General features: G+C 53.6%; 1 protein-coding gene across 3 annotated transcripts; it reads left to right on the top strand.

Annotated features, from left to right (window-relative positions):
• Positions 1 to 4,843: 4,843 nt before the first annotated feature.
• Grhpr (glyoxylate and hydroxypyruvate reductase) lies at positions 4,844 to 13,193 on the top strand. 3 transcript variants are annotated; one of them, XR_008213558.1, is made up of 10 exons: positions 4,844 to 5,001; positions 6,400 to 6,530; positions 7,345 to 7,417; positions 7,885 to 8,001; positions 8,862 to 8,950; positions 9,853 to 9,957; positions 10,752 to 10,887; positions 11,422 to 11,552; positions 12,402 to 12,583; positions 12,901 to 13,013. XR_008213558.1 is itself a non-coding variant. In XM_052715484.1 (9 exons), the coding sequence occupies exons 1-9, from the start codon at positions 4,919 to 4,921 to the stop codon at positions 13,020 to 13,022; spliced, it is 987 nt and encodes a 328-aa protein (XP_052571444.1). In that variant the 5' UTR covers positions 4,849 to 4,918; the 3' UTR covers positions 13,023 to 13,193. The 3 variants fall into 3 exon arrangements, 2 of the variants coding, with proteins under 2 accessions (XP_052571444.1, XP_052571445.1); XM_052715484.1 differs by lacking the exon at positions 12,402 to 12,583 and having other exon boundaries at positions 4,849 to 5,001; positions 12,901 to 13,193; XM_052715485.1 differs by lacking the exons at positions 4,844 to 5,001; positions 7,345 to 7,417; positions 12,402 to 12,583 and having other exon boundaries at positions 6,415 to 6,530; positions 12,901 to 13,193.
• The last annotated feature ends 260 nt before the right edge of the window (positions 13,194 to 13,453 follow it).

The raw sequence follows: 13,453 nt of genomic DNA, 5'->3' as shown, positions 1-13,453 counted from the left end.
TGCAGTTCTGCACCAACAGAAAGAATAAGGCAGCCAGGCAGGGCGATGCAGGCCTGGAGTCCCAGCTACCTGACAGACTGAGGCAGGAGACTGTCAAGTTCAAGGATAGCCAGGGCAACTTATTAAGACACTGTCTCAAAACAAAATGTTAAAGGGATGCTGGGGGCGGACAGCTCAGCGGCAGAGCCCTTGCCTAGTGTGCATGGCTCTGGGTTCAATCTCCAATCTGGGGGTGGAGAGAGGAGGGAGGGCCGTGCTCCTGGTGTGGAATAACTCCAAAGACATTTCTGTTCAGGGGAAAGCATTTATCACTCATGTGAATGAATATATGCATGTCCTTTAAAGTTTTCATTTGTGTGTGTGTGTGTGTGTGTGTGTGTGTGTGTGTGTGTGTGTGTGTGTGTGATAAGATGTATGCAGAAGTCATAGGACAAGCAGTTTCAGGAGTTGGCTCTCTCCTTCTATGTGTTCCAGGGATTGAACTTGGGTCCTCAGAGCCTGCTGAGCCTGCTCCCTAGTCCTGAATATGTACATATACTTCTTTTGTTGTTGTTTTGCTTATTTGTTTTATTGAGACAGGGTTTCTCTGTGTAGTCCTGGCTGGTCTGGAACTTGCTCTGTAGATTGGGCTGGCCTTGAACTCAGAGATCCACCTGCCTCTGCCTCCTGAGTGCCGGGATTAAAGGCATTCATCACCACTACCCAGCATAAACACTTCTAAAAAATTATAGAAGAAACGAGGAATAGTCCCAGCATCTGGGAAGAGGCCACAGGTATGGGAGAGATTGGTGGACAGGGCAGGAGAGAGATACTATTTACTCCATGCCTCTGTACCATAGGTCACTTGTATCCTACACATTTGTGTGTGTGTGTGTTTACACAACCTTTGTTGCTATTGAGTAACTTGTTAGCCATTTGGGAAAGGTCTCATATTGAGCCATAGACACAACATGGTCCAAACAGAGCATTTCCAGTATGTTAGAACAGAAGCATAAGTGAGCAAGCCATGGCTTTCTGTGGTGTCAGAAATTCCTGATAGACAACAAACTCACAAGCTAAGTCAGTTTTGCTGGCTTCACGTTGCCAATTAATCCCCATTTTCCTGAACAGCTGGCCTTGGGTGATCATACATTCTTTTATTCTAATCTTTCTTTCTTTCCTTTTTGAGGCAGGATCCCACATTGTGTCTCAGGCTGGCCAGGAACTCACTCTGTAGCCCAGGGTGTCCTGACTCCTGACAGTCCTGGCTCCGCCTCCTCCCCAGTGGCCCGGTCGTTCGGATATTAATACATTACATTCCACACAGTGTGGAGGCCCAAATTACTCAAGGGCAGAGAATCTGAGCTTGCTTTACCCAGCAGGGCTGCATAATGGGAAGATGTGACCACGGGCGTGGTTACCAGGTGTTTGGAAGGGTCTACATTTGGCTGTATGGTGTGCTTTGATCTTGCAAGGGGGGGATATTTTGCCTCTCCCCTTGACATGTTATAAAAAGCCCTTTTCAATAAAAGACAAGGCTGTTGGGTGTTGTACCCAGAATCCCTCAAAGACTATCAAGAGACTGAATCTGACGCAAAAGCAAAGAGTCTTCATATTGTTAACTCAGGACTGATGCAGCAGCAGAGCAGGAGAAACCCCGAGTAGCAATGGGGCAGGGTTTTTAAAGTAAGTAGGGCTTGGGGTCTACAGACCACATAGGAACAGACTCAGGATTGGTTTATGCGAGTGGCAAGCATGTTAGTAACTTTTAACTGGCTAGGGTTACTTGGGGGTTGCAATTATCATTTTTGGGCAGGCCTGGACAAGTCCCAGGCTTTGTCCTTGAGCTGCCATGGAGGCTGGCTGGCCTAGCATATTCACATTGATCCATGCACGTAGCTCTAAGTTGGTGAGAGGTCCCAGACAGTAAACAACTGGCTGGACCTTGAGCATTCAGAGTACATGCAGAAAGGGAGCTACTGCAAGGACTATGTCTTTTGTTCATGGCCCTCCCAGAAACTGCTTGCTCAAGTCTCAGGAAACTGAAATTGAGGCCTCATCTCTGAGAGAAGACTGAGCAGCCTGTTATGGCGTTTGCTTGGTCCTTTCATTGGGTATTGACCCAGGCCCTCCCGAAGCTATCCTGTGTTTCTATCTTTCTTCTCATCTGCTAGGTCTCTCTTTCTATCTATCATTTCTTAAATTCTCTCTCCTCTACCTAAGAACCCTTCAAAAGGTGGGAGCAGCCCAGAGCTGGACTCCCACAGACTCCCACAACCCAGGTTACAGGGGAGTGAAGTGGCTTCAGAGTCCATCCTGGCTCACCTGAAGCTGGAGACAGAGCTGACACAGACTCCATTAGACGTCTCCAGAGGGCCAGACAGGAAGCTGCAGGTGTACAGCTCATGGGGCTCAGTGCCATAGAAGACAGGTCCAGGTGACAGGCCATTTGGAAGGTCAGTTTGAGGCAGCTTGGGTGACGTGGGCAGGAGAAATTGTGCTTAAACTGGTGTCCAAGGACAGAGACCGAGTTTTGCACTGTGACAATTTCCTGGATGAGGCTCATGGTGAGTAACCAGGTGACTGGTCAGTATGCCGACCATATTTCAGTCTTGGGGTCCTCCTTTCATAGTCTTGGGTGAGGGGGTTCACCTAGTGTGATTGAGACGCTCCTGTGTCGAGTGTTCCTGATAGATGCCTTTGATACATTTGGTACATTTGGTACATTTGCTGGTGGCTGATAAATTACTTCTGGTGCTGGCAGATGGCAGTTGGTTTTGTTGGTTTTGTTGTTGTTTGAGACAGGGTTTTTCTGTATAGCCCTGGCTGTCCTGGAACTCGCTCTGTAGACCAGGCTGGCCTCGAACTCAGAGAACTGCCTGCCTCTGCCTCCCGAGTACTGGGATTAACGGCGTGCGCCACGCCCCCGGTCAGATGGTGGTTGTTAACCTGTGTAAACAAGATATAGAGTCATTCTTACTGTCATTCTGAATTTTTGCACACTGAATTTTCCTCCCCATGCGTTAGCGGTGGCCAAGTGTTCCTAGGCTCCTGCTTCTGAAGCCAGGACCTTGGAATGCCAGCTTCAGCCCACCACACAGTAAGCTTCAGGGTCATAAGCCCCTCCTGGCCTTGACTTTTGCACCCCAGGTACCTAGCACTCCCTGTCTTCTGCCTCCTACAACACTTTCTAGAGCTGGGATCCAGAGCCAAGGTGAGGGCTTGAGTGCAAGCTCTGCCTCTTAGTGGCCGTGTGACTCCAGGCAAACATCTTCCCCGACTCCTGTCCTCAGCTTCCGGTCTGTAGATGAAGGAAACAGTGTGACGAGGGTGTTCCCATGGGAAGTGTTAGTAGGTCTCCTGTGCCTACTAAGGGTCCCATAAACATCATCAGTGTCCGATGCTCGTCGGCTTTAGGCTCTGAAGCAGGGAGCAGGCTCCAGGGCCCTTGGCTGGCTTTGTGTTCTGTTTTCTCTCCTACCAGCTTATAGTACCGTCTGCATGTCACCAGGATGCTTCACCCTGAGGGAGGGACCCATGACCCCTGTTGACATGCTTGCCCAGTTACCCGTGCCCTTGCCTGCCCTCGGTGTGTGGAGAGAGTTGAGTGGAGTCACAAGCTCCCCCAGCAGGCCTGGCCTGGGGGCACAAAAACATCTCTCTGTGTCAATATTTGACACATTCCAGGACCTTCCCTTTCTCTGCAGTGGCCTAGCAACACACATACAGGGCAGTAGAGGAGACACTTAGTAATGTGTTACTTAGGACTGGGGCAGCAGAGCGAAACCTTGGCATGAACCCAGATGAGAGCTGAGTGGTGCTAGGTGCACGAGATTCAGAAACTTCAAGGCCATCTTCTGCTGTATGGTGGGCTGGAGGTCAGCTGGGGCTACACGCTTCAAAAATAAAATAAAGACCCCAGAAGGCCCAGCTGACATCTGTCAACCCTGAGCACATTATCTACTGGAGCCCTTATGGGTCCCCATAAAATCAGTAAAGAAATCACCATGTTGCAGCCTCCCCCCACCCCCCACTGCCCCGATCTGAGAGCAAGTCACTAAGCAGCTCTAAGACCAAAATGAGGCCTGTAGAGCTGAAGGACGGGCCTGGGGTCCTGAGCTAGTCCTACACTGCCTTCAGGATCTGCATCCCTGGCTGTGAAGTCTGGCCTGGCCTTGAACTTGCAAACCTGCCTCTACCTCCTGAATGCTAGAATTATAAGCATACATCAGCACATCTTGCTCGGTGTCTCTATTACAAGCACCGTACATACTTATCCTTCAACAAGCCAAGAGGCAAGTACTACTATAATTCCCATCTTACAAATGAAGAAACTGAGGCACACAAAATCTTAATAATTGTTCATGGTGGTGGAGCTGGCATTCAGCCCCAGGTAGCTGTGGATTTAATGTAGGGAATCATCCTAAATATTAGAGGTATAATATCTGGATTCAGACCTTCTCCCCAAGCCTCCTGAGAGTATGCAGGTCAGGCTTGGCTTAGAGTTTGGTGTGTTTAATCAAAGGCCTCTGCCTGGGATACTGTGGCTAAAATAGACGTAGCGTGGCTCATCATGGCTATCTCCCCTCCTCATTCTGGCAGCATACTCAAGAGACTCTCATATCCGTAGCTACCCACACAGGTCCCTTTTCAGTACGCTCCTCACTCATCCAGGCTCCTAGGGATGCTTGGCCGTCCCCAGGCCACATCACCCTTGAGGGCACGCACTCCCATGAAGGCTCTCAGAGCCCTGCACTCAACCTACACCAACACACCGCCTCTTTCCTGGACAATCAATCAATCCCCGGAGCCACAAGCCCCACCCACATTGGGGAGGCTGAGAGCCCGGCCCCCGGCCCCGCCCCCAGCGCCGGCCCCGCCCCCACTTCCGTCGCGGTGCTCGGGGCCCGGCTGGTTAGTGTTTGCGGCTGCGGATCGTATGAGACTAGCACGACTCATGAAGGTGTTCGTCACTGGTCCGCTGCCGGCCGAGGGCCGGGCTGTGCTCGCCAAGGCCGCAGAGTAAGCGCCCGCGTCTGTACCGGGACTGCAGCTGAGCCTCCGGCCCGCTGCCCGGTCCACCCGGCGGGTGTTCCCGAACCTCTCGGGGTGGATTGGCTGTCTCCAGACACGCCGCTGGGACTACCTTCCAAGACCCCGGTGCCTGGCAGGCGGGGGGGTGGGGGGGGTGGGGGTGAAACCAGGACCCCAGAGGCTGGGGCTGGCGCTTGGGGGCTTTGCTTACGAGTTGCCAGCTGTGTCCGCGGGGGATGGGCTCGGAGTCTTAGAGAAAGTTCTTCCGGGTGCAGCTTGCTTCAGGCTATTGGTCTCCAGCCTTTGGGGAAGGGAGATTGCCTACGAGGTAAGAGGTCCGGGCTCTGGATTTTACCCTCTGAGGTTCGCTGGCAGGCAGGAGGGGTCAGGGACTGTGATAATCACTGGCTTGGCTCCTTGGATGTTCGACAGGGCCTTTTGGTTCTTCCCGTCGAACCGCCTCTGGTCGCTAGCCTTGCCAGGAGCTGTGAACACAAACTTTCAGTCCTCCCAACACTGTGAAGTCAGCCTTAGAACTCCTGCATCACCTATTTGAAAACACAGGCTACATGGGCTTGTTTCTTGCCCCGGGGTCACTCAGCTCCAGGTGGCAGACTTGGCCTTTATACTCAGACCTGTCCCATTGCAGTCTGACCACTTGACAGTTTGGGAGAAGGTGAGACCCCTTAGGCACTCCGTTCTGATGGGTTGCGGGGAATGTGATTTGTTCTGAATTTTTCTAGTATAGTACAAACGTTTCCTGAGGACATGTTTTGTTGGGACTTTGGGTCTTGAAGTGCTGGGACAAGTGGACCCGGGCACCTGCCAGCCACTGTCCTGTACCTCCTGTGAACACATACTGGGACTACTCTGAATTCAATGGCAAAGGTTTGGAGGAGCACCTCACACGTGGGGCTCCCACAGCTAGGCGGCCTTGAGCTGGCAAGTCCACAGGGCAAAGTTTTCTGTTTTGTGAACTCAGAACTGCAACTGGCCATGGAAGATAAGCCCTATTAATCTGATGTCGGACACCCCTCCACTTCTTTACCCTCCCCCAACTTTCTCCACAGCTGGCTGCCCGGAGCCTCACTGTGTATAGGAGAGCGCTCTTTCTGGGGTTGAGAGTGGTCCCTAGGACATTCCCCTTTTCAGCTTGAGCTCTGCTCTGTCCTGGGGGGGCACTCAGCTCTTGTCAGCTCCCCGACTCTGGCAGCCCTTCATTCCCTCCCCCAACTACATTCCAGATAGTTCCGAGGCGCCACACACCTGCCCTTAACTCTGGCCAGCCTAAAGCCACAGCAGGTGGAAGGCCATGTCTGCCAGCTGTGCGTGCTCTAGCATCTGGTCAGCCCCCTGCATCCTCTGAGGGGCTTCCCTTCCCTTCAGCTGTGAAGTGGAGCAGTGGAATTCAGACGATCCCATCCCCAGAAAGGAACTGGAGCAAAGTGTGGTGGGGGCTCATGGCTTGCTCTGCCGCCTCACTGACCACGTGGACAAGGAACTTCTGGATGCTGCAGGTATGTGCAGAGCCAGCCTGGGCAGAATTCTGAGTGGGAGCTTGCCCTAGGAGCACATCAGCTTGCTGCAGCTGGCCTTTTGAGCTGGTCTTTCTGAGGGCACCCCAGCGGTGGCTCCATCTGGCACATGTCCCCCATCTGGCTTGTAAGTTCTTGAGAGGCTTCAAGAGGGCCAAGATCACGTGTTGCATGAATAGGGTGGGGAGCAGAGGAGGGTACCATGGGCTCAGAACCTTCCTACTGTGCCATAGCCTTGCTTTGTGACCTTGAGATCTCTCTGGGCCTGTGTGCTGCAGGACAGAGGACCCAGCACTGTCTGTGCCCAGCACTGATAGGCACCCAGCACATGTGTGCACAGCTGTGGTCCCAGCTCTTGTTCCTGGGTAGGGTGACCATCACCCTGTGAGTCATACTGCTATGGTTTGAGGAAAGCTTTGGCCCCAGCAGCTGCCAGATTCACTCCCGCCCCTGGCCTTGACCTAGATGCTTAGTGGTAGAGGGCGCATTTGGGGGTTACATCCCAGCCGCCACCTCAGCATCTTTGGAGTGTCCATGGGAAAGCCTTTGGTGTGGGTAATGGAGACCAAGGCCGCTGGTGGGCACAGGTGTGAGTCCTGACAGGACCCCAGGTGTGCTGTGATTGAGCCCATCCCTGAGCCTCTGCAGGTGGCAGAGGTTGTTCAGCTTTATACGAGGGACAGAGTTGACAGCTTTCCCCTTCATCTAAGAAATAATAAGTAGGTGTCCCGGGATTGTCCCCAGAGCATGGCTTTGAATCCCATGAGGACAGACATGTGTGTTTTCTATACAACAGGAGCTAACCTCAAAGTCATCAGCACCTTGTCAGTGGGGGTTGACCACTTGGCCTTGGATGAAATCAAGAAACGGTAAATACAGCTGGGGTGAGGGCGGAACCAGAGCGGGCAAGAAGGGGTCTCAGCTTGCTCGTGTTGTGTGCCCCCCCAGAGAGTGCAGAGTGGCCGATGCTAAAATCACCCACATCTGCACAAGCCACTTAAACCCAGGTTAGAAGCCATGGGTGACCTCTGACCCCACCTGTCAGGTTTACTATCCCTTCTGATCTCCATGATATCCTGGAAGTAGAAAGGGCAAGTGTCACTATTTCCCTTTCCAGTGAAGAAATCAGGACCATTAAGTAGCTTCTTGCTCCAGACCTTGAGCCCTGATCTTACTCCCCATAGTGGGAGATGATGGGAATGAGGACCGGTTACAGTTCTGAGCTTCCTGGCAGTCAGCGCTAAGAAGGAGCAGGGCGACATCTCGGAAGTGACCCATCAGTAGACACTGGTGAAGGTGCTTGAGGCCAGTGTCACAGCAGATGTTTGATTCCTAGCGGGATCCGGGTGGGCTACACGCCAGGTGTCCTGACAGATGCCACCGCAGAACTCGCTGTCTCCCTGCTACTCACGACCTGCCGCCGGCTGCCAGAGGCCATAGAGGAAGTAAAGAAGTAAGTTGATGGCTGGTGGGAAAGCAGGGGCCCTGGATGCTCGGTCAGCCTGGCTCAGATCTGCTCTCTGACTCGAGTGGGGAGAACGCACTCAGCTGAAACAGTTAAAGGGGCAGGAAGGGAAGTCGTGAGAGATGAGGCTAAGCAGGGACACACACATGGACGGACGGACGGACACACGACCGGGGACAGACATGGACACGACGACAAATTCTGCTGAGCTGGGGGCAGTGGAGTGGATCCAGTAGCTGCTGAACGTACACTGCATACCTGCTATGCTGAAATTGACAAGCTGGAGGACTGGACATGGCCTTGGGAGCCAAGGCTGCCCACACCACAGTATCGTGGCTCTTCAATGTGAGGAACAGGAAGCTTTCCCGACAGTGCCCAAGGGCATCATGTGGGGAACACTGTGGGTACAACTGAAAAAGCATTTTCCCAGGCAGGTGCAAGGGTTCTGGGTGAGAAGCCGGAGTCTGGCCCACGCAGGGCCACAGGGCACAGCATGGAGGGCAGCTTCTGTGATGCTCTAGAGTGCTTGGTTCCAGAACTTGTTCTGAACCCCAGGTCTTCAGTTTGCAGCCTCTGCTCCCGACTCCCTGGTGGCGCCACCTCAGGCAGACCACCCTTCTGTCGCCTTCCCCATCTACAAAAGCAGGGGTGCTTCTAAGGTTCCTTGTGGCCTCGCTTCCTGTGTCCCCTGTTGGCTTCAAAAGAGCCATTCTGTTGTTGGGCACTCTTGCCCTGTGACCTGGAGGCAGGATTAGCTTCAGACCAAGGCTAGGAGTGCTCAGGGTGGGCTCCCAAGGCCCCTCACCTCTTCCCAAGGTCAGGCTAATCACCACCCCTCCTCCCCACAGCGGCGGCTGGAGCTCCTGGAATCCCTTATGGATGTGCGGCTACGGACTCTCGCAGAGCACTGTTGGCATTGTGGGGCTGGGACGCATAGGTGAGGCTCCCCACCACCTGCTCCCCACCACCTGCTCCCCAACCTTTTCCACTGGGTTGAGTTTCCAGTGCTATGAGCCTGGACAATGGGTGTCCTTCGGGGAGGCTGTGTGTGTGGCTAAAAGAATAAAATAAGCTCAAGAATTCCAAAGAACTCAACTGGCTCACAGGAGCAATCTGCAGAGAGCTAGGGTTCTTTTGAGTTTGCTAAAGAACGTGAAGGCTGTCTGGTGCGGGGCTGGCCATGGAAGCGGTTTACTGTGGGAAAGCCTGCACCTACCCTGGACCCCAGTTCTGGAAGGCAGGCTACTTCCCATTCTGCCATTGCAGATAAGGGTCCCCTCTCCTTCAGTGCTGTCACTTCAGAAGCCTGGAAGGAGACTAGGGTGCTGTCATCCTGCCTGTACAGAGAGGCAGCCGGAGGAGTGGGGGGTGGCGGGGAGAGTGAGGTAACCTGTCTGGCCAGCCGGCAATCCTTGGAGCTTCTTGGAGGAGTCCAACAACCTGGGATGTGTTGGGGTCTGAGGACCCAGTTGTCCAAGCCTGTTGGCAGTAGTAGCATGTATGAAAAACTCTTGTCGGTCAAGTTGGCAGTAGGGCTGTGTTCGCAGAAGTGGAGAATTCAGGAGAGAGGGGACCTCTTGACCCCCTATCTTCAGAGGTGCCGCATCCGGTTCTTGGAGAAAGTCAGCAAATGACCCTCACGATGACTGGGACTGTGCAGCCAGTGTGAGCCAGTCTGCTTAGAGTGTGGCACTGTCTAAATCCTTGAGAACAGTATACTGTCCGGGGACTAGTTACAGTGGGGCAGCCTAGTCCACTAAGTCAGAAGGATCCACCTCTAAGGGTCAGCTGCCCCCCCCTCTAGAAGGCGCGAGCAAGCTGTGGACTCCTCGCCTCTAGGTCAGGCGATTGCCCGACGACTGAAACCATTTGGTGTCCAGAGATTTCTCTACACGGGGCGCCAGCCCAGGCCTCAGGAAGCAGCAGAATTCCAGGCGGAGTTTGGTAAGTAAAACCCCGATTTCTCCTGGAGTCCATCTGTGCTCCATGATGGTGGGGGTGGGTGTCATTTGCAGGCAGAATGCAGGAGCTTGAAGTGTCAGGGGCTTCTGTGACCCTTATGTGTTATCTAGTCTACCTGCTTGGGACACAGAAGGCCATTCAGGAGCACAGACCTCTAGCATGTGTCCTGGACCTCGAGTTTTCTCATCTAGGTGGGGATTCCTAGCAATTGATATTTGTTTCTGCCCATCTCAGAGCTGATGTTACAGGCATACTCAGGATGTTATGTGGGTGCCGGGACCCGAACTCTGGCTCTCGTGATGGTTTTAACTGCTGAGCCAGCTCTACAGCCCCTCCATCGTAGTCTTTGAGACATGGTGTCCCACTGAACCCAACACTCACTGATGTGGCTAAGAGTGGCGGCAGGCCGGTGAGTTCCGGGAAGCCACCTGTCTCAATCTCCCTAGGGTTGGAATTACAGTCTTCCCGAGATTTTCAGGTGGGTCTTGGGAATCCAAACTCAGGTTCTCACGCTTATGCACCGGGCACTTTACTGACAGACATCTCCCTAGCCCACTGATTTTAGAGACAGTTTCACTATGTAGCTCTGGCTGGCTTCCAAGTTAAGGTAGCCTCCTGCCTCAGCCTCTAGAGCACTGGAATAGTTGCCATCATGCCTGGCATCCTCGGAGTTTCTTTTGTGGGAGGTAGGAGCTACTCCACGTCATGGCCTCTGCCACCTTACCGTCCCTCACTGGTACTCAGTCTCTGAAGAAGCCCTCCCCCGTCCCCTCCAGTGCCTATTGCTCAGCTGGCTGCAGAGTCGGACTTCATTGTAGTGGCCTGCTCCTTAACACCTGCTACCAGGGGGCTCTGCAACAAGGATTTATTCCAGAAGATGAAGAACACGGCTGTTTTCGTCAACATCAGCAGGTAGTTGAGGGCTGCCCTCATCTCTGGGGGACTGCTGGAGAGGGCTGTTCCGACCCCTGTGACCTGGATTTGCTGTCCCCATTGGTGGTGATGAGTGAGTCAAGATGACATGTCAACCTCTGTAAATCAACAGCTCAAATACAGGAAAGGCCCTTGGAGAAATGGGTGAGGAAGATCAGTGAGCACAGGGCCCAGCCTTCCTGTTCCCTGCAGGAGCCCAACCTTGCTCAGGGCTTGGCTCACCACAGTAGTGTGATTCTGGGAGCAAGTCACCAGGGCTCCCAGCAGGCCCACTTCTCTGCTACCAAGAGTGAGGTCTACAGAGACCTTCGGAGTCTGCTAAGTACTCCCATCCCCAGTGTTCTGGAAGTTAGGGTTTCCTCGGGAGCCTAGGGAAGTTTATTAGCTCTGTCACAAGCTAGTAAGTGGCAGGGCCAGGTGATGAGTGGAAAACTACAGTCTGTGGGCTGTTCTGCCCTAGAGGTGGCTTGGGTGGAGGGAGTGTCCGGGCCCCAGATCACCTCTCACTTCCAGGGGAGATGTGGTAAACCAGGACGACCTGTACCAGGCATTAACCAGCGGCCAGATTGCAGCAGCAGGACTGGACGTGACCACTCCAGAACCACTGCCTCCAAGCCACCCGCTGCTGACCCTCAAGAACTGTGGTGAGAGCTGTTTCCGGTGCAAATGCAGAGCTACCCTGTGGAGTGTTGAGACCACTGGCTATGGAGCTAGCCGAGGCGATGCTAACCCAGAGGGCACAGCAGGGCCTGGGAGAGCGTAGGCTACCAGTGACTGGTGTTTAACAGGAATGTGATGCTCAGCTAAGTCTCTGTCCCACGGGGACAGATCCAAGGAGAGCATGGGTTTGTTAAAGGAAGGCTGACCACACTCGTATAGCTACTCATGGGGCTAACTCATCACTCTGAATGGCTATTACCAGTGTATGGAAAAGTAATGACAGTGTTTAACAACTGGTGTCCATTATGAAGCTTCTAGCAGCCAACGGCTCATTCATGTTGTGGCTGAAGAGTCCAGCTTTAGGTTTTCCAACATTTGGCTCACCAGCCATCAGTGCCCCGACTTCGGAGTTTGGGCCATTCTTCAGCCTTGGGCTAAGTCTCCCTTCTCCCTTTGTCTGAGGGCCCTAGATGCTTCTGGCTACGGCCACTTTGTCAGCTAGTGCAGTGGCTCCAGTTTCCTGTTTCCTGTCTCCTGCAGGGACTGAGCCACTGGTTGCCAGGTCCTGCCCTAAGGGCTTCTGCAGGTCTGGACTGCAGTCTGAGACAGTGCCCTTTACAGGTTCCTGATGACACAATGCTGGTGCCTCTGGCCCTGGGAGCATTTTGAGACCCTGGCCTCGGCTTGCCTTTCCTCTCTGTTCAGGAAACGGTGGCATTTCTGTCTCCAGACTCACCGAGAGGCATCAGGGCTATGGATGTCCCTCTGCATTCTGGGGAGGAAGCCCAAACATGTTCTTGCTGTCTCTTAAGTGAAGGCTCCCATTATTTCAGCCCTTGGCAATCCTCCTGACCCCATCCCCATGCCAGCCTGCAAGGAACACTTGCTGTGATGTGAGGGTTACTGTCCACAGCCAGGAAAGCGGGCGCTCTCCCCATTCATATCCGCATGCAGCTCTGGGAGGCGGGCAGCTCTTCAGAGAGAATTCCTCATCTGCTCTGCACTGGGACCAGAGGTGCCTGTGCCATGACTCTCAAAGGTGCGGGGGGTGGTAGCTGCTAGGCTCCTAAGCTGGTGCCTAGGTTCACCGTCCAGACAGGCAACAAGACTCCCTGTTGCCTACCATATTTTTAAGGGTCCAGGTCTTTTGTTTGGATCTGGGTCTCAGCATTTGCTCCATTGAACCCCAACCCGAAGGCATGGCGTTCACAGGGAACTAAGTCCTGAGTCTAGTTCACTGAGCCTGTGAGGACACTGTAGTGACAGGCACTGGGGTGGAACCTTTGTCCTGTTAACTGGTAGCCTGGTACCAACGCTTCCTTCTCCCTCCAGTGATCCTGCCCCACATCGGCAGCGCCACCTACAAAACCCGCAACACCATGTCCGTGCTGGCAGCTAACAACTTGCTGGCTGGCCTACGAGGGGAGCCGATGCCCAGTGAACTCAAGCTGTAGCCAGACGGGTTTTCGTGGGCTGGAGACATTTTGCCGGACTTTGGACTCAGGAAAGAGCCTGGCGGAAGCCTCCTCTACTGTATCTGCAGGGGGACAAGGGAACTAGCAAATGGGCTTGCCACACCCAAGCCAAAAGCCTGTAATTCTTGCATTAAATCATTTCTGACTCAGCATCGGGGCCTGTGACTGAGGGCACTACACAAAGACCATCTCTTGTGTTTGCTGACTGGGTGCCTGCTCATCTGCCTGGGCTCTGCTTCCCACACTGCTTTCCCTCACTGAGGAAAGACAAGCAGAACCAGGAAAACATAGCACCTGAACCCAAGACCTAGACCATGGCGAAAGAGCAGACAACATGGAGCAAACTTCTGAAAGGAGAGGTGAGGCCAGCACTGTTGGTCAGCCACAGTGACGGCGGGATTCCCAGGTTC

This window comes from Peromyscus californicus, unplaced genomic scaffold, assembly GCF_007827085.1.
Source record: "Peromyscus californicus insignis strain IS unplaced genomic scaffold, ASM782708v3 Scaffold_5__1_contigs__length_169319896, whole genome shotgun sequence".
Taxonomy (NCBI): Eukaryota; Metazoa; Chordata; class Mammalia; order Rodentia; family Cricetidae; genus Peromyscus; species Peromyscus californicus.
This window is presented reverse-complemented; position numbering and strand designations above follow the sequence as displayed.